The 23,517-nt window shown below is 41.9% G+C and overlaps 1 protein-coding gene across 3 annotated transcripts in view; it reads left to right on the top strand.

The window, feature by feature from the left end:
* The window catches only part of CREB5 (cAMP responsive element binding protein 5), a 402,562-nt gene that overhangs the window by 292,614 nt on the left and 86,431 nt on the right, over positions 1-23,517 (top strand). For all 3 annotated transcript variants that reach the window (XM_059396664.1, XM_059396663.1, XM_059396665.1), the window contains exons 6-7: positions 7,828-7,954; positions 12,995-13,105. In XM_059396664.1, coding sequence (XP_059252647.1) covers positions 7,828-7,954; positions 12,995-13,105 — 238 coding nt within the window. The remainder of the gene's footprint in view (positions 1-7,827; positions 7,955-12,994; positions 13,106-23,517) is intronic.

Genomic DNA, 23,517 nt, shown 5'->3' with positions numbered 1-23,517 from the left:
TTATATTAGGCTGTTAATGTAAATTGGAGTTTCACTTATGACTAGTAAATCAATTAAGTTCTTCTCATTAGTTAGGAAAGATAATTTATTGAACCCCGTTCTTGCAATGTCTTTTGCCAATTGAAGAGACCTTAAATATCTCTGTTCTTAAGAATTCAAGAAGTATTTATTGACACCTGCTAGGTGCCATGCACTTCCTTACCTTTCTAAAAATTACTAAATTAGTAATTTAGTAATTACATTACTAAAAACAGAGCAGACACAATCTCTCACTGATGCAGTTTATGGTCTAGTGGGAGCAGAGACATTTTAAAAATCATTCAAAATCACTGAAGAATTATAACCGGGGAGCTGAAGTGGTAAATTCCAAGAGGCCATGAAACACATGTATTTTGTTTTTCATCAAATTGTCACAAATTGTGAATTTGTAGATGGATTGTTGGCAAACTCGTTTTCCACTCTGAAATGAGTGCGTACAGAGTCTGACTTGTCTTAGATACTTAATTTGACTTTTGGTTTATTCATTGATTGAATAAATGGTGAGAAAGTGTTACCAGGTCGAAGAATGCAGGGTAAGTACACTCCAAAAAAGGCCCTGACCTGGTTTGGTTACCCAGAGAAGGTGGTGAGGATTACTTACGTTCAAGGCTGTGGCAGGAAGGAAGGTGGTGATGCAAAGAAGCCTGGAGGAAGTCAGAGAGGGCTCCGGTCCGGAGCCCAGGGCCATGAGTGGGGCAGCAGTGAGGTGCCACTTGGTGTGATGGCCTTGGAGCAATGTCAAGTGTTGTCCCAAGGAGCCAAGCCTCCTGGAATCTCTGATGAGCTAGAGAATTTGCTCTTTTTCAAAGTCAGGCTGTTTTACTAGCTTTTTAGGAAAAATATAGGTCTAAAGGCAAAATTCTCTCCCCAGACGCCCAAATGCCTGTGTCATCAAAGGAAATGCAGCGGGGGAGGGGAGAAAGGCCGGGAGGGGTAAGAATCATGCAGGGAGGTTCCAGATCTCTTTCTTTTCCTTTTTTTTAGAGGGGTTCCAGATCTTTACAAGAGGTCCTCCCTTGAGCCTAAGAAAGCTTTGAAACGAAAAATACATATTTTAATTGAATTCTGCTGATATTTTGGTGCCTTTTCTCAGGCTAAATATTTCTACTCCTGTGTCTCAAATTCCTCATTTGTTAAAAGGGGAAATATTGTCTTTGCCATCCAACTTTAGGAGCTTGGCAGTGAGACTTGGTGCAGAGCATGAGCTCATTCAAAAAAGATACTGGTAATAGGATGTCTTTTAAAATGTGGGCCAGATAGCTGTCTTGTTTTCCCAATTACTACTTCTGTTGGATTTTTGTCCTTATTTTCAGGAAAAACAAGATACTGAGAACCAATCTCTGGGGAACTAGTTTGGTTCCATTTTGAGGAAATATTTTCAAAGATCCTTTCTGAGAAATAGTGTGAATCATTTTGAAATTCTGTAAAACTGTGGGTGAGAGAAGTCCATTTGCCTCCGCAGAAGGGTTTGGGAATCTAAAGTCAATGGGTTGTTAAAGAAATATCTTATATATGCTGGAAGTTTGGGACACTTTTACAGGCATTTGGTTAGGCTGTGGTTTCTTAATTAAAGCGAAGGATTGGTGTTAACTTTAAGATCCCAGCCTTAAGCCCCAGTTCCTTGATTGAAGTATAGTGATTACTCTGTTGTTTGGTCTGGGTTTCAGAAGAATAATAACAAAAATAACTAATTTTATTGAATTCAATATTCAATATGTAGTTGACCCTTGAATGGGTTTGAATTATACAGGTCTATTTATATGTGGATGTTTTTCAATAAGTATAGTATAGTACTGTAAATGTATATCTCTTCCTTATGATTTTCATAATATTTTCTTTTTCTCTAGCTTACTTTACTGCAAGAATATAGTATATCCAAAATATATGTTAATAGATTGTTAATATTAGGCTACTGGTAGTTAACTTTGGAGAGACTCAAGTTACACATGGATTTTTGACTACACAAGGAGTCAGGGTTCCTAATGCCCACGTTGTTCAAAGGTCAACTGTATTTAATATGTAGTAGCTCAATTAAGGCCACAAGATAACAATCTCTGTCATCCCATTTAATAGTTGAGAAAACTGAGGCACAGAGAGGCCAAGTAACTAGCCCAAATTTACACAGCTAGTAAGGGGCAGAGCTGGGATTCCAACCTAGGCAGACCGTCTTCTGAACCCATGTCCTTCAATACCCCATCTTACAATATAATTATCACCCATGGAAGAAATTAATTATATTATCTTCCCATTTCCCATTCTACTTGATTATCCTGTAGTTTGCTTTCTTTACAAAAATAGGAGTTTTTAAATTCCGCTTCGGAGAAGAATGATAGAATAAGCATTTCTCATTACAAACAGCCTTCTCTTAACATTTAAGAGTCTGTAATCCCGTCTTTAGTTCTTCAGTCTCCCCATCCTAGACAGAAACTAGTTGGCCAGGTGGAAAGAAGGCACATTTCTCTTTAGAAGCAAATACAGTGATCGTGAGCAATACTCTTTCTCTAGTCTGTGTGTGAAATTATGTTACGTGTAAATGAGGAAAAGGTGTGGACCCCCTGAGATGTATCAAGTCCTTTTTAGCAACTTCTCTTGCTTTTTAGAGACACTTTCTATTTGCGATTCATTCATATTTCAAGTTTATTTTTGACATTAAGAACGAAGTGCTGTACTGACTCGTCCCATTCAGTACGGACACTGACCCCCCACCATGTTGCGCGTGCTGGCCGAAGCACTGTGAACTCATCAGTGAGCCGTGAAGAGCTCCCTAATCATCACAGAACATCTATGCCTCATGAGATTAAACACATCTCATTTTCAAGTTCTAGAATCTGAGTTTTAGAGCTTCAGGGCATTTCCAGATGGCCTGTAGTCTGACCCATTCATTAAACAGATGATGACATGGAGAGCCCCAAAGCAAAGAAAGTCTCTCCCCCAGAGTCAGAAACTCTAATGGCAGTGACATCTGGATGCTTTGCTCCCTGCCCACTCTTCTTTTCATCTTATTGCTTTGAAGCTTTTCGTATTATTCTGCACACCAAGTCCCACTGATTCCTTTCTGTTGTTATTTATTACGTGCTCACCATTTCTCAGGTGTCTGTGATTGGATTTTCAAGCTAACTTTGATCTTCTAATTCTTTAACCTAATTTTTTTTTTTTTTTCCACTGCTGGCTTCTTCTCTTTCCCTGACCACACACCCGGTAGATTTATCTGTCTTGAGTTCAATAGGCAATTCGGGGTGCCATGGACCTTTTGAAGACTTGGGAAAGGAGAATAGTCTGCAGTGACTCTCCTGAGACTTCCAAACAAAATCACCGGACCCTCGCTCCGTAAAGATAGTTGGGCTTGTCCAAGCGCAAAGAGTGGCAGACACAGAGCTCGCTTTTCAGACACCCCTAGACTGGAAGACATCCTTTAGGGGTAAAAATGAGGACATGAAATCACTTGCTGTGGTACCTTTCATTCTGTTAAGGACACTGAAAACACAGTCTGTCATCCTTGACATTTTAATTGAAAGAAAAGCTTACATAGATTTCAGCCGTAAGCAGTATGTTTATACAAGTGTATAAAGAGGAATAATCTGTCAAGTTGGAAAACTCTTAATGCTACGGGACTCAGTTTAGTAATTGAACAATCCAACATGAGCTCACACATCTTACCTTGTTCCATGCCTCAATAATTTTTAGTAGAAATACTTTACCTAGAGGCATATGGTTATTAAAAAGGAGGCTCGGCTTGCTCAAAGTCTGGAATTATTAGCTCATGGCAACAAGCCTGCACTGGAGAAAGACTGTTGGGTCTTTGTTTTCACAACTTTGCTGCGATTTGCCATCTTATTTTCAGAGTCTAACTGATATGTTGTTTGGGAAGTTTTTTTTTTTTTTTTTTTTTTTTTTAAAGGAAGAAAGCATAATTTCACATGGATGAGTGACTTCTCATGTTAGCAATACTGCATAATTTTACTACTTCATTGCCCAGTCCAGGTAGCAGTGTGGATATCAAAGGAAATAGACCGTGAATTTATTTTAGTATAAAAAATCAATAATAGCTTAGTTATGGGAGCCATCAAGGTATGATGGGGGAAGCCCTGTGTTGCAAGCTGAATATGAGCCTTGCTTCTTTTCTTGACCCATATGACCTTGGGCATATTTAAATGTTTCTGAATTCAGCTTACTCTGAGTAAAATGGGGATAATCTGACCTACCCACCACATGGCATTGTTTCAAGTCACAGGAAGGTGAAAATATTTTGAAAAATATGAAACTGTGTAAGTGCAATATAAAAAGTTTCAAGCAAGTGCAATGTGTTAATAATTATTTCTATATACACAAAAGGAATTAGATAATTAATATAATTATTCTGATACCACTCTTGCTTCAGTGATCAGGATATTCTGGACAAATGATTATTTATTGGGCCAAGCTACATAATTACCTCAGTCTAGTCCTTTGTATACCCTGCGATGGGTAAGAGTACATTTTTCTTTTCTGTCAGTTTTTGTAGTTTTAAAAGCCCAAGAAAGAAGCATAGAAAACCCCTCAGTATTGTTCCCAGCAAGGGTTGGGAAATTTATTTATAGAATCTGTGGAGGGCTGCCTGGGTGGCTCAGTCAGTTAGGTGTCCGGCTCTTGATTTTGGCTCAGGTCATGATCTCAGGGTCGTGAGATCAAGCCCTGTGTTAGGCTCCACACTGGGTGTGGGGCCTGCTTAAGATTCTTTCTCCCTCTTCCTGTGCCCCTCCCTGCTGCATGTGCACACGTATGCATGTGTGAACTCTCTCTCTCTCTCTCTCTCTCTCAAATAAATAAATAAAATATAGATCTGTGTAAAACAATAATTGAGAGTTATTTAGAATCCAAACATGCAGAGTTCTCAAATAGCCATTTCTCTTTCAACTATATATGTTAATTGGTTGATTGCTATCATTAGGCAATTATTATTATAATTCCAAGGGAGCTCAGTATGCTGGAAAGGTTTCTTAATTAATGAAGGAATGCTTGGTGTTTAAAAATCTGGTACATCTATGCATGGTATGGAAGTAAGTATACCATTTCCCAGCTACTCTGTCCAGCTAGTTTTCCTTAGTTGTGTAAAGAATGAAAAGTCATTTTGAGTTGAATTACTTTTGCATCTTCATTCACATAAGCATGGTTTAATTGATTTCTTTTCTAAAAATGACTCAATAGAAACTGATCACCAAGATTAGCATTAATATATCATGTTGGAAACAAAATGTAAATGATGATAATATACTGTCGTTTCTTTAGAAGGATGATATGACAAATCATCATTATACAATGTTTTCAATTGTCTTTTTTTTTGTTTGTCCCTATCTATACCCAAAGCATTCCTCCCAGTGACTAGGGGAAAAGACATATGGTAGAAGGTTGTATGTCTGTACGTTTAGGTGTATCTGTACATATGCATGGATGTATGTGTGTACATCTCCCTGTCTGGGTATCTGTACACGAGTGGATGGATAGATGATTAACAACTATCTATAGAGATAGTCTCAGTGAATCTTTCTCCTTATAAAACAGGGCAGTTTAGGTTACTAACCTTGCACTTGCAGGAACTGACCATTATTAAAGATGACATATTTTGATATACAGCTATTTTCTTCCCAGCAAAGGTCACAAACAAAACATTAAGGCTGAAGAAAATAGGGCACCTGGGTGGCTCAGTCATTAAGCGTCTGCCTTCAGTTCAGGTCATGATCCCAGGGTTCTGGGATTGAGTCCCACATCGGGCTCCCTGCTTGGTGGGAAGCCTGCTTCTCCTTTTCCCACTCCCCCTGCTTGTGTTACCTTTCTCATTGTCTCTTTTTCTATCAAATAAATAAACATCTTTAAAATAAAATAATAATAATAAAAAGACTGGAGAATATAAAGCAAACCTTGTCTGTTGACAGAGCCACCATTTATACCTATCTGATTGGAGCTATCCATCTCTGAATGAGGTAGGCTTTAAGACCCAGTGAAGGTACAACCTACTGTAGAGTTTTGGAGCCACTACAATTGGCAGTTTGCTACAGCTCTGAAAGGTGAAGGACCTTCAAAGACCCTACTAATCCTATTGTTAATCTATACTCCAGAGGGCCCCAGGGCACATGTCAAGAAATACCTATAACATGCATTTGCTTTTCTGAAAACACTCATTTTATTGTTGCAGGCTACTTCTGGTTGGCCTCTCCGTGTAACTAACTATTCATACACACATTCTGGTCATAAAGCTAGGTATCATTTGTATACATCTACAGAGAGTCTGGGTAAAGGTTTTATATTCTTTTATATTTTCACTTATATAACTTCCTGAACATATAAATATTGACTAATTTGTCACTAATCCTTCTAAAATCCATGCATCTGGGATAGCTAGCTCTACTCAAAGGAGCTGTTGGGTGAAAAGAATAGAAAACCTAATCTTTGAGATTTCAGCAACAATGCAAAAGAAGATCCTGTTGGCATGACCTCCCTGTTTCAATCCCCCTTTCTCCCCAAGTCAGGCACAAGAGACATTTGAGGTCCAAAGGAGAGCCTTCTCATGCTACTCTGAATGGGATTATCCTTCCCTGAAGCTGAGAAAGGCCCTGGGCCACATAGGACATCTCCATCCAGTCATTACGCAGCACTTAACATGAACAAATCTTTTTTTTTTTTTTTTTTTTTTTTTAAGAAAATGCATTAATTCTAGAAACAGTAGCTTCATTTATGGCATTCAGGATAAGGTAGTTTAACGTGGAAGGCTCAGGTCCCTGCGGTGGGGGGGGGGGGTGTTTGTTTATTTGTTTTGTTTTATTTGTTAAATCTTTGATTTAATGGTTTGACATTTATACAGCTCCCCAGAGCAAAAGCATTGGGAGATTGAGAATTTAGCTGAGGAGGTCACTTATTTGCCATTTTTCATAAACACAAATAATTTCCTTTTTCCCTCAGCCACACATTCCCTGGCTCATTAAATCAATTGAAAGTTCTAAATTTTTTTTTCCCCGCTCTGGCAAATTGAAGCAAAAGTTCGAACTATGTACTCCCCAGAGGAATGCTTACCCAAGTTCTGTGGGTCAGGCCAAAATCAGTTTCTGTCAAACAGCCTAACACCTCCAGTTATTATAAAATGAGGGATTGGTAATCGGGGGCTGGGCTCTGGACTTGCCTGAGAAAGGCTGGCTGCACTGGCATGAACCTCATTCCTGCTACTTTGATCTGTGTCCTGGCTTTGTTTTTGTTGTTGTTGTTGCTATTTTGTTTGTTTGTTTGTTTTTTCCACCCACAGTGGAGAACTACGGAAAAAGTCAAAACAGATTTCTATTGGGAATTCATGGATCAAGTTGGCTTTACAATCCAGACAGTGAAAGTGTGTCCAGGAGGGCTTCTAGGCAGAGGCATAGGAGAGTCCAGATGACATACACAGATCTCAGGGTCTAAGATCCTCCACAGGGCAGAGAATTCTGAGTAAACACAGGATTTCACCCCGAAGTCCCTTCCCTAAGAGGCAGGAGTCGTAGGAGATTTGCCGACTTGTTGACTATTGAACATGAGTTAGATAACAAGAGGTCAGGAAATGAAGTGGAATTTAGTGTATTAACTAGGAAGCAGCAGAGGAAGCCAGGCTTGTGTTTTATTTGTTATTATTTCCCTAATATCCTCAATTATGTGATTCCCATCAGAGGATCTGATCTGTTGCTCATGTAATGGTGTTGTCCCCGCTGGTTCTGGACATGGGGAAGCAGGCAGTGAATTCCCCGCCCCAAGGCATCAGGAATAATGTCTGCTTTTTCTGTGTGTTGCCAGGCCTGTCCCAGGCTCTCTATCTTCTCTGCTACATCTCCACAACAGACAGAGACAGCCTATGCCAGCCTCCATGCCTGGGACCCTGCCCAACCCGACGATGCCGGGTTCTTCTGCCGTCTTGATGCCAGTAAGTGCTTCTCGTTGCCACTGAGCCTTGCTCCTTTGAAAGCAGTAAAGGAAAAGCTGAGATCGAAGCTGGAAAGACAGCGACTTCTTCTGGGTGAAGAGCTGAGCTGTGTGCTACTTTGTGGAGAGGGCCTGGTTGTCTGTCCCTAGGCGTCCTGCTGGCTCTCCCGCCCTCCAGTGCTCCCTTAGTGAGGCCTGGCCCCATCTTCCTGCTGGTGACAAGCGAGCTTGCCACACCCAGGGGATAGAATTTGTTCAAGGACACAGTGTTTTATGCCTAGCCCAAAATCTATATAGCTTGGGCTCTATACCGAGTGTCCTTAACTCACCAGGGAGTGATCTTGCCAGGACTCAGAGCAACAATTATAATAACAAAAATAATAACGATGGTACAGAATATCTGCTAGTAGGTGTCCCTGCATGTCATGTTCTATTATGCATGCTCACAACATTTATTAAGGGCTTACCATGTGCTAGTCCCTTTATAGGCACTTCATGAACACCTGAAACAATCCTGTCAGGCACGTGCTGTTTCTATCCCCCATGTCTGAATGGGAAAAGGATGGCAAGTAGCTTGCTTGGCTGAAGCAAGCACAGCTGAGTTCTGATCCCAGAAATCCTGGCCACAGAGCTCACTGAGTCAACCACCGTGTGATACCACTATATTCTCTGCTTTCACTGTCACAACAAACCTGTGAGGGATATACCATTATTACCCCCATTTTACAGATGAGGAAGCTGAGGCACAGGAGGCTGAGTAAGATGGACCCTAAAGATATAAATCCAGGTGGTATGACTCCAAGGTCTATGATCATTACGTAACATATCCCCTACCCCTGAAAACAACATATTAGCCTAGAAGGGACATCCAGAGTTTCTCAGGGCAAACCTTGCTCTCCTTCCACAGGATCCCCTTCCTGGCCTTGTGCTTTGGGGAGCCTGGGCTGGTGTGCTTATTCCTGGGGCCACAGCTATTCTCAAAAGCCCTAAGAGATGACATAACAATTGCGTGAAAACCCTCCCAAACAGTATCAACAATGCCTAGCAGAGCATGTTCACATTTTAAGGAACCGTCTACATTTGTCATTTCACGTTGCTCTCATCGGCATCCTGTGGGAATGGGATTGCAGTAATTACTGACACGCTCATTTTCCAGATGAAAAGCTGACAGCTGTGATGAACCCCCATCTCAATTCACGCTGAGCAGCTCAGGTTCTCGAAGGTTGAGCAGTGCGCCGATGAATCTGAGTGGAGGCAGGGATGGATGAGGGCTGGGAGCCCCAAGTTCAGAGAAATGGACCTGGCTGCTGTAAATATTGGGTCGTCCTGACTAGGAACAGTCTTTGCAAAATCAGGCCGGAAGGAACAGCTGAGTTGACACACTTTCCCTGCCTTGCTCTCCTGAAACATCTTCAGATGAGCTACGACAGCGCCACCAATGCCACTTGCCCAGGTTTTATTCAGCCCAGCCAGGCGCACAAAGACTCCCACCATAAGCATTTTCCTTCAGACGCTAAAGCCCCCTTGTCCCAAATTAGTGTCCTATCATAAATTCTATCCATCAGCCAGAAAAATACTACTTCAGTGACCTTTTTTTTTTTTTTTTCCATTTGGCTAAACTGTACTGTTTCCAGGACAAAGGTGGGACACGGGCAGAGAGTGTGCAGTGAGTAAGTATCTGGCAGTGGTTTCCACCATATCATCTCATTGTACAACCTGGCCTCCTGCTAATGCTTCAGAATAGAAGGAAAGGATCAGGTACACGATCAAGAGCCAATGTAAACAGAAAGTCAGGGATGCCACCCCCCACAGTATTTCCCCAGCCCATGTCACCGACATTCCCAGCTGCCATGACAATATTGTCAATCTAGAGCACTGATTCTCAACTCGGGGCAATTGCTTGGCACCGTCTGGAGATGCCATTGTTGGTTGTCACCACTGAGAGAGGTAGAGGGTAGAGGCCTCTGTAGATAGAGGCCAGGGATGCTGTTCAGCATTCTACAATGCATAGGACAGCCCCCACCAGAAACTAATTATTTGGGCCCTAGATGTCAACAGCGCTGAGGCTGAGAAACCTTAGAGTGACACAAAGGTAACTCATGAAAGCTGTCATAAAATCTCTTAAAAAACAAACAAACAAACAAACAAGCAAACAAAAACCCCTATGAGTTCCTGGTCCCAGAAATCTAGGTCCTTTCCTCCTTGTTATCAAGCTCCCTGCTCCTAGGCTCAGATTTTGGCATTGTAAGCATAGTCTTCTCATAGAGTTCCTGCCCTTGGGGAACCATGATTCCCTTGGTAGAAAAGGTCTGTCTGTCTGCGGGCCGAGCTAATATTCTTAACTGATTTGCAGTACCTACTACCAGGCCACACAGTTCATAAAATCCCAGGTCTGAAGCAAATAATGCATCTGTTCATTCCACAAGCTTCTGCTGAATGCCTGCTAGGAGCGAAGGACTATGCGAGATGCTGGGGTTCCGGTGAGCAACAAGGCAGGAGTTCACGGTCCTGTGATTTCCTATCTTGAAAGTCCAATGTTTACATCATTTGGGAATACGAACACTCAATTATAATCACAGAAGCCCAGTGAGGTTGTCGAGACTGTAGCTCCCGTTTTCTGATTTGTTTCAGAGGGAAAGGAGAAGCTCATAAAAAGGTGAAATCCTTTACCTGGATGCTTTACCACCAGGGCTAGATGTTGCTTAGTGTCTGGCAAAACCACTCCCATCTTTCTGACTTCTTGGTTCTAGCACCTCACCAAAGCACACTCATGGGGCAGAACCTTATGCGTAAAAGCCAAATCATTGCCTTGCAGAGGATTTTGCTGACCCCCTATCATCACTAAGACGGAAAAATGCAATTTTTTTTTTTTAAAGTAGAGAAATCAGCCTGTTTTCAATGTTCTGTTGAATTTGTGAGTCATGGAGTAGGAGTAGTCTGTAACTAACTTTTCCACAGAGTGGGAAGCATGACTGATTCTGGATCCCGAGGCTGCAAGTAAGCTGCTCGCCCTTCTTTGTAGCTCATAGCTTTGTAGTTCTCAGTGACCTTCCTTCAGGAAACTGAAAGCAAAAGCTCCTTTGGACTTCATCTCCCTCTGGGAGATGGTTACCAGTTGGAATAAAGGGTCAAATGCCTTTCCAGCTCTTCCATCTCCCAGACTCTGGAAGGGGGAATTATAAGCAACAAGCATTCTGTGGAGCAGTCTTTGTGACTTAACAGTTAGAGTACACGGACGTACTTAATAGCACTGAACTGTACACGGAAGCCTAGTTACAGTGGTAAATTTTATGACATGCATATTTTACCAGAATTACAAAAACAAAAATAAAAAATAAAATACCCAGACTACCTAGAGAATCAGGGGGCATATGGGAGTGAACATTTTATTTTGCTGAATTGATGAGGCCCCGAAAGGTTTTGCTGGCACTTTCTAGAATGTATAGAAAATTCTTCATCAGATTGCTCCTTTTGAAGCATACACTGCCAGATAACGGATATGCTCTTTCAGGCTAAGGGATGGCGAAGGGTGATTTGCTGTGACAGGGATTGTCCGCTCGTCACTCACGTCATTCCGTGAGCACTTCAGCTAAGCCGCACATTAATGCTGTAATTGCAGCCCCGCACCCGGGGCGGACCCAGCAGGGATTGCAGGGTTGGAACCTGACCATGGCAGGGACCCTGAAGGGGCATTTACCTTGGCTTTCACTCTCCATTCTTGCCTGTGAGGTTTCTGTCCTGCGCTCTGGGAAAAGCCCCAGTGATAAAGAACTCCATATTTATTTCCTCAGCCTCCCGGGGCTAACTTTGAGCAGAAACCGGATTCCCTCAAGTTTCTGAGCCGTTTTCCTTTCCATCCTTTGGCAAGGGGAGCTTTTGCATTGAAGAATTTATTTTTTTCCTCTTGAGGAAAGTCTTCTGTGGAACTTAGTATTAAGTGTACTTGCTTTCTTCTAGTTCTTTGAAACATCCTCAATTTCTACTCAACAGAAAATTTCAGTCAGACATACCCTTCCTTGACTGAAAGAGAGGTTTTACTGTATTTCCTTTTTAACGGGGATACCCTGGAGACAAAAGGCCAGAACTCATGCAGGTATTTGAAATGATGTTAGTTCTAGGCAAGCCAGGAGGGCAGTGTCCATCATGTGTGGTACGGTACCCTCACCTGCTTTCTTCACTCCCCAAAGGCCTCGCCTGTGAGGCCAAAACCTGCCGCTATGTCGTGTCATGACTAGGTTAACAGGGAAGGGGAGGTGAGCCAGGGGCAACAGCTCAGATACCTGTTGGTCATCTTTTTCTTTTTCTTTTTTTTTTCTTTTTAAGATTTTATTTATTTATTTGACAGAGAGAGAGACAAAGAGAGAGGGAGAGGCCAAGGGAGAAGAAGACATCCCGCTGTGCAGGGAGCCTGACGTGGGGCTCGATCCTAGGACCCTGAGACCATGTCCTGAGGTGAAGGCAGACACGTAACTGACTGAGTCACCTAGGCGCCCCGCTCTTGGTCATCTCGATTGTGTTCATAAGTTACAGTGGCAAGAAGACCCAGTATATTCAAGAGTATTACTTTTTAAGTTAAATTTAATGTTTTTCTTATTACTGAAATGATTCATGTTTTCATATAAAATTTAGGGGGGTAGAAAAGCCATGGATAACCTGAGATAACATTTGGTATATATCCTTGCAGCATTTTTCTATGCATACATTATTTTTTACAGTTATAAAAAGAAGCATGACTCGTGGCAGTTGGAGTGTTTGCAAAAGTGGAAATATTCCATACTTTTGTTTGTAAATGTACCATGACAACATGGTTCTCGTTGGCATGGGGCATCTCCTATAGCAGGCACAGCTTTGGAGTGATTCTTTGATGTCCTGGAGTTCAAGGCTCAGAAGTGTGTTACTTACCCTTCCCCAAACCACAGTCTTTCTCTGGAGTTGTTCAAAGAAATTCTAAATGACCCACTTGAAAGAGAAATGCAGCTTTGTCTGGGACCTAGACCACATTTTTTTAGACTTCTGATTCTGTTGCTTTCCTTTCTCTTAGATGGAGAGACAGATGTCAGTGAACTCCAACCTCCTGGGAATGCAAGGTCCAAATCTGAACAACCCCTGTGCTTCTCCCCAGGTCCAGCCAATGCATTCAGAAGCCAAAATGGTAAGTAACCGTTATAATAATCATTTTTAAAATTTCATGAGTTTTTCTTTGATCTCTACTCTGACTTCCAAATTTCAGTTAAGTCAGGTAGATGGCTCTGTCATTGTTTCAGTGAGTAGGTCTTTTCTGTGGAAAGGCAATAGGGAACTTGGCTCTCTCTTTGAGGATATTTGTTATTGAATCTTGGCATCAGATGACCATGTAATAAGCATTGGATCAGCCTCCGTGGAAGGGACATGTAGGGGTTTGGGGAGATCCATAGGAGTTAAGGTAGGATACACTCAAGTAGGTGCATGTTTTCTCATAATGTAAAATTAGCAAAAATAATCCAGAGTGTCTCTTCTTCAAGGTGGTCACAGTTTCACCATCACTCTTCCTGTCCCCATATCCGTGAAAACAGACACGTGATTTTTAAGCACACACTAGCATGGAAATATTTTTCATATTTTGTTATAGTTGTCAGATGTGACACTAATTCAAAGGATCACAGCCTTGTTTTTGCACAGGGTAATTGCACCTCTTACTGAAATACATGATTTCAGGTGACAACTTTTGGTGACTTTTAACATTTGAGATTTATGTGCAGGTAGGTCAGTGTTTCCAATCACAGTGAAAGATTTATGCATTATGTTCTATCAAAGATTTATGCATTATGTCCATCTTTGCAATATAAAGTAAAGTTGCTGGCTTTATTTAGGAGAGTTACTTGAAGTGGGTTGTTCAGTTTTCATAGAGTTAAATTCTGGCGTCACCATTAGTAAGGTCTCAGATGGCAACAAAATACACTGTAGCAAAGTTTTTAGATCTGATATTGGATCAGGGTAGCTTTGCTACAAGTCGGAGATTTATTTGGTTTCCTGACAGATAGCGATGGGGACCGTGTCTGGTGGCTGGTATGAGGATGTTATTGACAGTTCTGAAAATCAGCCACCAAAACCAGGTGACTTCATTTTCAATGGCAGCAAGTTTTTTGGACGCCTGCCTTGGTCACTTTCTCTTGGAAATCTTACTCATTTGTCTTTCAGCTCTTTGATTCAAGGAAGCGCCTGAATCCCCAGTGTTGGCTACCTCGGGCAAATAAAATCTGTGGTTAAGAGAGTTCTCTTTGCTATGCCACAGTCCCTGTGACATGCCAGATGGCACCGGCATCTTCAGCAAAGCTCGTTAAATCTTTTTGGAATTGGCAAATATTTTTTCAACTCAAGCCCTGCAGAGCCAAACCAAATACTTGCTGGCAGAGTGAAGTTCAAACTGGCATCTGTTGTAGAGACCAGAGTAGTGCCATTTACTTCTTTTTTTTTTTTTTTTAAAGGAAAATAAAAAATGAACTGTGAAGGCACTTAAGAAAAAAACAAAATTAAGTTATTCATGTGTATGAATAAGTGTTCTGGGTCTGAGCACCCAATGCTACTCCCCCAGCTGGATTATTTCTGAATCATCTTGTTTGGTCAGGGGTCTGTATCCCATTTGAGGGACCTCCCAGACAAACCTTAGGTGGGTTCTTACACATAGTTCCAAACCAAATTTCCCTGCCAGTTGATTTTCACTGGATTATCTGCCACTGCTTGATTCAGAAATGTCCTACCCCTCTCTTCGCACTGGCAAAGAAGGAGAATGCTTCCAAAGGGAGTATAGGTTTGTTATTATTTATACGTATGAAAGAAAAGCACATCACATGGCCACTTATTGTGAATAATATCAGCCGGAGACAAAAGGAAATTGGTCTGTACCTATAAAATCATGTTTCCCCACAGATGTTTGCCGAGTTAAATTTACTAAGCAAGCACACAATTCTGCTGATTCATGCTTTGGGTGGATGGATGTGTCTTTCCAGATCCATGATGTCCAGGTTAATGAACTTTATCTTGGAGTTAAGGCTTAGGGAGCATAGTTGTTGTCTCTGTCCTAGGCTCCCAACCCTGACACCATTATTGCCAATCCATTATTCCAAGGGGGAAAATGGTGGTATTGGCCATTCACATTTTGGAGAAATAGCATTTACTTAGTAGCCTGGAAAATGTTTAGTAATTGGCTTTTTAATACATTACTCAGCATTTCTATTCTCATTCCGCTTGCTTTATTCACTGGAGAAACCAGTTATTGCCCTCTACTAACTGACAGTATTTTCTAGCAGCTTCGGGCTGCTCAGATGAAAAGCTTTTACGAAACACAAAGTAATAGAGAAAAAAAAAATCTTTCATGATTTTAATGTCAGCCAGAGCCTCCCCAGGTTTCTCTGAACTGTGGGCTTTGTTGTTCTATGCCTAATTTTCTTCCTGTGTAAGACTGGAATGGATTCCAGATTTCAACTAAGACTCCTGTTTCACTGTTTTCAAGGACTTTTCCAAAGGTCACACATGGGCTATTGTGATGAATGCACTCTGCGGGGTGTGTTCTCGGAGCACACAAGAAACCAGAGAGCGGCCAGGGAGGGTGTCGCTGACACCACAACACTGCAGACCTATTCTCCTGGGGACATTGGTGTCAGAGTGTCTATTTCACACTCTCTATTGACCACTGACAAAAGCCATCATCCTGCATCTCTGGTGAAACTTGGAGGTCCTGGAGGTGGACAAAAGCTTAAGGCAGGACTGCTTTAACTCTACAGCTTTGTTAGAAGCTGTCCGAATAGTGATTGCTCAGTAGGATGCATCCATCTTTCTTGCCACAAATTGGTCATTTCTATGGTGGAAGAGAGTAAAATAACTGTCCCCAGTAAGCTGTACAGTATAATAACCTGGGAAACCCAAATCAAGTAGCACGGTGCTCTTTTTTGATTTAATGTATGTGGACATCAGGCAGTAGACTTCAGTGGACTAAAGTCACAGCTGTCCACGCCGGTACTGTCATGATTCTGGCAGATTCTAATTGAGACTTATGGATTCTTTTTCTAAAGAATCAAGGCTACAAACCTATGGCTTCATGTTATACAAGTGAATATATGCTTATTGGATTTTGTCTTAGAGGTCAGAGGAGACTCAAACCTGTGAGAACTTTAGCTACTTCTAACCACCCAAAACAATGAGTTTTTCCTCCCGGATTCCTGAGATCAGTGGGTATCTTTCATGAAAGTGGGGTCTGCTAGAAAGGAAGGTCACTGGATACCCAACCTTCAGTATAGACAAACTTAGGGAAGCCGAGGGAATGTTGATACCAAGAAAGTACATATACCTGAGACCTGATTTTGCCCTCAGGACAGTGCCATGACAGGGCTGTTGTCCCCATTTTATAGCTGAGACAACTGAAGCTCCAAGAGGTTTACTAATACTGGCCCAATGATGCGTCACATAGCAAAGGCTAACTAACATCTCAGACTCCACTGACAAAGATTTTTCATCACAATATTGACCCTTTAGATAAAAATATCTACAGCTTCCTGGTAACGGCAACCAGTAGATTATACTAAAATCTTCGGGGTTCGTTTATATTGACAACAAAATGGGAGATAAGGATGGCAAGGACCTCCCGTTTAGAGGTTTAGACCTCCAGATAACCTGGAAAAGGCGAGGGGCGGTTGATCGTACCGAATGTCCGGGGCCTCCTTAACTGGATCCATCTGGATGGAGCATCTTGAAGTGAACCCTTGCATCATGAAGGTTCCTTGTGCTAAGAGAGGCCGCATGATTGAGAACTGAATTTGATCAGTTGAGTTGAGTTGAATTAAAATAAGGAGAAGGAACCAAACAGTAGCAGTGGAAGTGGGGGTGGGATGGAATGCTAAGGGGCAAGGGTGGGTCTCCGAAGGAGAAGATAAAATAGATAAAGGCTAAGCTAAGTAATCAACTAAGAAAGAGTATTTGAGGGGAGCCTGGGTGGCTCAGTGGGTTAAAGCCTCTGTCTTCGGCTCAGGTTGTAATCTCGGGGTCCTGGGGTCAAGCCCTGCATCGGGCTCTCTGCTCAGCGAGGAGCCTGCTTCCTCCTCTCTCTCTCTGCCTGCCTCTCTGCCTGCTTGTGATCTCTTTCTCTCTGTCAAATAAATAAATAAAATCTTAAAAAAAAAAAAAGAAAGAAAGAGTATTTGACTACATCTGATTTCTTTGAAGGATATCTAGAAATGACCTCTGGCATGTTTTTTTTTTTTTTTTCCTTGAGAGAAAAGCAATATATCTTTTCTCCACACATGGTCCAGTTTGGAACACTTAGAAAACAGAAGGTGGAATAACACTGACCTCCCAGGAATTGAGAAGGATCAATACTAAGTGCTATTTCTTCCATCGTGATAGGCTAACTGTGCTGTATTTCAATTGTCGACTTGTCAATAACTCATTTATAGTGAGGTTTACAATTTATTGAATAGGTCCATAAATATGTGCATTAATGAGTGAATGAAACAAACAAACAAACAAAATATAGAGAGTCAAAGGCTTTTAGATGTAGAAGGTACTTAGTGAAGACCTTGCCCAAATTCCTTCTTTCATAAGTGAGGGTACCAAAAGCAAGTAAAAACTTAGGGAAATCAAGCCATCATCTCAACACAAAGCTGGGCCCCTAGTTCAGACTGTCAGGTTTCTACCCAGCATTGTGCCTTTTTCATCAGCTGTACTGATAAATTATTAACAGTGCTTCTTTTCTTGGCCCCTGGTTTTCTGCTGGCAGATAGGCAGACAAGAACTAGGGTGGTATAATGCGCAATCTGTGGTTCAATCTCCACTTTGTTTTGAATGTCAACCTGGGTGTGTTTGTGTTTGCCTTTCCCCTCCCTAATTATCGAGCTGGATAACTGTTTGCCTACGGTGCCCCTTGGCCACCCACTGTCCAACAGATAAATCACAGAGGAGCCTGGCTCCATATGGAGTTGCCTGGAAAGTTTATACACATGAAAAGACAGTCTCCAGGTAACATCTCCCTGACTCTCCTAAGAAATGCCGCTCTGCGATTTGCCTATTTTGCTTTAATCATCCCCAGTTTCACTTCCTAAAAGTCCAGGAATTAAAAAAAAATAATAAATTAAAAAAAAATAACAGTGAATGAATGAGCTGTCTGCTTCTCAGAAGCTTTGTGGTGAGGCAGGAAATACTGTTGACTTTAAAGAAACTCTCATTAACTTTTGAATCATGCTAACAGCCATGTGTCCCTGAAACCAGTGATCAAAACATGAGGATGGCCTGAGCCAAGGTGGCCACTTTTTTTCAGAATCTTCCTCCCTTGCTGCTGTGAAAAACCACTGCCCCATACCCAGATGAGCAGGAATTATGTACAATTCCATGACAACAAAGACAGCAACAAAAACCTACGCCCTCACTAACATGAGCAGTGGGTTTCCTGTTAAAGGCACTTTGCTCTCTTAAAACACCCTGGTAGAAAATAGTAACTGTTAACATTAACTAAGCACTTGTGTATATAGCTGAAGCTGAGTTAAGCATCTTATGTTTTCTCATTTAATCCTCGTATTAGTCTAATGAGGGAGAATACTGTTCTTACTCTCATTTTACAGATGAATAAACTGAGAAGTTAAGTAACTTAGGAAAGAACATACAAGCTGGTAAAATGTGCAAGGATGGGAACCCAGGCACTGGGCTCTTGGTCTTAGCTCTAAACGGTCAGGATTTGCCAGCGGGAGCGATGATCACCCTATGGGCTTCTATTAATAGAGCCCTTTGCAAATTGCAAAGCTTTCTATATTTGGGTATCACCAGAGCCTTGCGGCAACCCTGTAAGGTCAACAGGGAAATAGTACTTTCCTCATTTCATAGACACAGAAAAGTTAAGTGGCTTTTCCAGCATTGTTTGGTGGCATCACCAGGCCCTGCACCTGAGTCTTCTTGTGGGTTTTGTCCTGTTTCTACGTCATCATGCCATCCCAGGTGTCCCTGTGGTAACCTGTCCTAAGTAGAAGCAAGTTCTTACAAAAACAAACCTCAGCGGTAAAAGGAAGAGGAGGCTCAGACGAATAGCTCAGACCCAGCTGCCTTTTCGCTTATGCCTATTAGACTCTCTAGTTCTCATCGGCTAAAACCAGGAGAGAAGCCTGATCCATATTTCTCTCTGGCCAGGACAAATGCTGAAGGTGAGCTTACTTATGGTTATTAAAGAGTTAAAAGCAGCAGTAGTTCTCTAACAGCAAAAGAAGTCCCAACTCCTTTCTGTTGGCTGAGAGTATACAAGTTCATATCCATTGCCACTTTGCTCATTTAAACTATAGGAAATTTAAATTTTAGGAAAATATTGTGCCATTTTGGGGGTAACATCTAAATTATCAGATCCTTGATAAGAGCTAGCAACCACTTGTAATATTAACCACATGTAATATAAGCCACTTGTTTTTATTACTCTAGAACACAATAAATTCCTACAGAATTACTTTTCATGTGCTGATCAGAACCTCAAATACATAGGATTATGCATTTGATTATATTTGTTTTGAAAATAGGAATTTGAGAGATTATTGATTGTCTCTGAATCACCAAATTCCAAAGAAGGAAAGGAGCTTGGAGATTATTTCAGCAAAATCCTTTCCCTTTGAGGAAAAAAGGCCTAAAGTTCAAGTTAGTAGCTTTTCCCAGGTCACATAGCTAATTAGCAGGAAGAAAAGGAATTAAAATTCAGTTTCTGGATTTTCAACTTTATGGAACTTCACTCTCCTGTGTCAGTCAGGAGTTGACAAGGAAAGACATCTGCTAGCTGCTGTGATAGCAAACTTTGTAAGGGGGGGGTTTCCTGGTGTTTTCTGCAGTTTGGTTAGCGAGGCAAAGTACCTGGGAGAAGAGGGTCAATCAGCTTTTCCCTTTTATATCATGTCAACTGGGAACTGAAGCTAACCATCAGACTGCCCAAAAGAATGGGCCCAATTCTCTATAATTCTTCTTGAGACTGGGTGGGGGGAGGAAGGGGCGGGTCTTGACATGATACTACTAAGCAATTCCTTTTTTTTTTTTTAATTCAAATTACTTAACATATACTATATTATTAGTTTCAGTGGGATAGTTTAGTGATTGATTCATCAGTTGCATATAACACCCAATGCTCATTCCGTCACGTACCCTCCCCACTGTCCCACCACCCAGTTACCCCATTGCCCCACCCACCACCCCTCCAGCAGCCCTCAGTTTGTTTCCTGTAGTTAAGAGTCTCTTCTGGTGGTCTCCCTCTCCGATACCTCTAAGTTATTCTTACTCATCATCCAGAGTGTGCATACACACACAGTATTTCATCTCTTCGTGCTGAGGACAAACTGCCCCGATCTTGTCTGCCACCAAGCAAAACTAAACTTCCCACATCTCCTCTGTGGGTTCCTTGGGCTGTGGGGCTCTTCCATGGGCCTTCGGAGGTCTGTATTGTGCCGGTGCAGAGAGTTGACTGAGCTGGCTTCTCACACAACACAAAGGGGTATTGAAACGCCTCTTTCCATCGGATCCCTTCTCTTGGCTCCCCCCACTACCCTCCCCAGCAAGCTCCTCGAACACACATTCAGACATTCTCCTGGGATGCATTGTCTTCCCAGTTTGACTTCTTTCTCTTTCTGTCCGTATCCACCCTGTTTTGGTAACCATGGCAATAGGTGAAACACAATCCCAATATTTGCTTGCCGCCTCTGTCATCCAGCCCAGCACGCGCATTGCCGGGTCTTGTTTTTGTGTTTATTTCGTGTTCCCAAGCCTGAAGTCGGATGCATCTGGGCAAGGACACCACCGCACATGGTCCGGTTTGGAACACCCCCTCTCAGACAGTTTTCAGGCACGTCTTCTTTGTGTATCTGTGTACGTGTGCGTGTGCGTGTGCGTGTGTCCCTGTCTGCTTTGGAACATTGTACAAATAAGTTCAGCTTCTGTTAGAATAGCCCGGGGCCGGGGGTGGGGGCGGGGGGCGTGGTGAGGAAATCTTCTAAATCTTGTTACAGGGAAGTTCTGCTTTGCAGAGATATATTTTGGTCTTTTCTTGGAATTTGTGTATCTTTCCAAGACTTTTGCCAGCACGACTAATAACGAAAGTTTGCTTTGCACTTTGGGCTGATGGCTCTGCCTTGATTTGGCATGTTATGTGGCAAGTACAGAAAATCTGTCAGAAAATTTGTGCTATGAAGGTGACTGAAGATGGGACGCAGGAATGGATGGAAGAAGTAATGTTTTCTTAAAGTTTTGGGATATTTCTTTTCTTAAAAATTAAAAGGGAGAATTTAATCTTCGAGTAAAAAACTAACAAAAAGTATCCCTCCTTGTATCCTTTTAAAATTGTCTTTTTTCTCCCGTTAGTTTGAAAAGCTAGCCGTACTAGGGTACTGGTGTACTATTTGACTCTTGTGTTTGCCTTGGTAGAAATAAGATGAATCACTAGCTTCTCAGAATAGTTAAGTCCCACACAATAAAACCAAACAGCAAGTATTTGTGTGTTGAAATGGTATTCACAGTCACCAGAACAGAAGACGTGTTTAAGGAGGACAAGATTTTCATCCAACTGTGGCCTTGAATTGTAGAGATTAAAAGTGCAACCAGAGAGGCAAGGCGTAACGTGATTCCAGTAGACAGCCAGGATCTGAAGTGGAAGAGGGAACAGGAGCATACTGGGCTAGAATTTCAGAGCTGGCACGTGTTTCACTTGCACCCTTTCCTGGAACATCCTTCTCCCTTTTGGCACTTTGCATGGGAACGCGCCTGTGTTTCCATGGTACTCGAGGGCTCAGTCTGGACCTGTGTCCCTTCTAGCCTGTCCCTCCCGCCTGACCTAGCTCTGCACATCAGGGTCACTCTCTGAGAGCCCCTCCCAGGAGGCTGGCACCTTCCTGGAGGCTTCCGGCTCTCTCTGGTTGCCTTGCCTCTCCTATCTTATTTCCTTCACCTCTGCAAACTTCATTCCCTACCCCCCCACTCCCCCAGCCGCCAGACTCGGCTGAAATGCACCTTTCCTGTGAAGTCTTCTCAGCTTCCTCAGGTTGGGTGCAATTCTTCTGCATGCCCTCTGCACTCAAGGGTGGACTCCATTTGTACCTTATTTATCTCTTCCTTGGGGAGCTTTATTATGTGTCATTGTCTGCGTTCTGGCCTCACGACCAGCCTACAATCGCTTAGAGCTCAGAGGCCACAGAGGCCAAATTGATTCAGCTCTTTGTCCCCAAGTTGGCATCTCTCCCGAATGTTCTAGGTGCCCAGGAAATGTTTGTTGCTAGAATGAACAAGGGAAAGTCTGATCAACTAATTTAGATGGGGATGTTACTATGAATTAATACATCACCCCACCTTACACTGTGGATTTTTTTTCCCCCCTTAAGTTCCAGGGATAAGGTAGGACTTAACTTAGATGATTGATTCACAGTGATAGAATTTCAGGACCTATGAAAAGTGAGTGGGAGAGAGATATCTGAGCAGGTGAGAATCCTTCCCACAACTCCCCAAATCCCTGCATTGGTTGGTACCTGGGACTCTGCCAGCCATAGCCAAGTGCAGCTCTGCAGGGAAGCCCTGCACAAGCCCTCAAGGCCCAGTGTGCCCCCTTCTGACAGTTAGGTGGCTTTATATTAAGGTGGTTTGGATACTTAAGTATTGAAATCCCCTTGATGTAGGCCCAAGACTTGAGTACTTTTTTAATAAATAAATTCATGAATTCCGGGGACGCTTGGGTGGCTCAGTCTGTTAAGCATTTGCCTTCAGCTCAGGTCATGATCCCAGGGTCCTGGGGTGGAGCCCCATGTCAGGCTCCTTGCTTAGTGGGGAGACTGCTTCTCCCTCTGCCTACCTCTCCCCTTGCTAGTACTCTCTTTCTCTCTCTCTCTCTGACAAATAAATAAATAAAATATTTTAATGAATAAATTAATTAATTCATGAATTCCAGTGTACTTTTGGTCAAAAATTAATAGATAATGGCAAACTTTTAGAGATATGTTAAAATGAAAATATTCTTGTTTCCCTGTTCATATATATAATATATCAAAAATTAGGTATACTGAATATATACTTTTTATCCTGTTTTTTAAAAATTTCTCATATTATAAGCATTTTCCCATATCAAGTGTGTTTTAAAAACATTTTAATAATTGTATATTTATCTTACAGGTGTCACATAAAAATTTTAACTGTTACCTTATTTCTATTTCTGGATATTTAGAATTTCTCAACTAGAAAAAACCCTTTGATTATAAAAATAAATTTTAAAAACCATAGATTCCCAGGATTAGGAATATGAGGTCAAAGAGAATTAAATATTTATATCTATCTATCTATATAGATATAGCCAAATTTCTTAAAATTTACACTTATTTTCATTCCTATCTTTAATACAAGAGGATATCTCAGAGCATTTTCAGAAGTGTTCAGCATTATCATTTTTTTAAAAGATTTCTTTGTTTACTTTAGAGAGAGAGAAAGAGACAAAGAATGTGCTGGGGAGGGGGGGTAGGAGGGGCAGAGGGAGAGGGAAAGAGAGAATCAAAGCAGACTCCCACGACCATGGAGCCCAACACAAGGCTCAGTCTCAGGACCCTG

This window comes from Mustela nigripes, chromosome 4, assembly GCF_022355385.1.
Source record: "Mustela nigripes isolate SB6536 chromosome 4, MUSNIG.SB6536, whole genome shotgun sequence".
NCBI lineage: Eukaryota > Metazoa > Chordata > Mammalia > Carnivora > Mustelidae > Mustela > Mustela nigripes.
The sequence above is the reverse complement of the archived record's forward strand: the minus strand, read 5'-3'. Positions and strand labels throughout refer to the sequence as shown.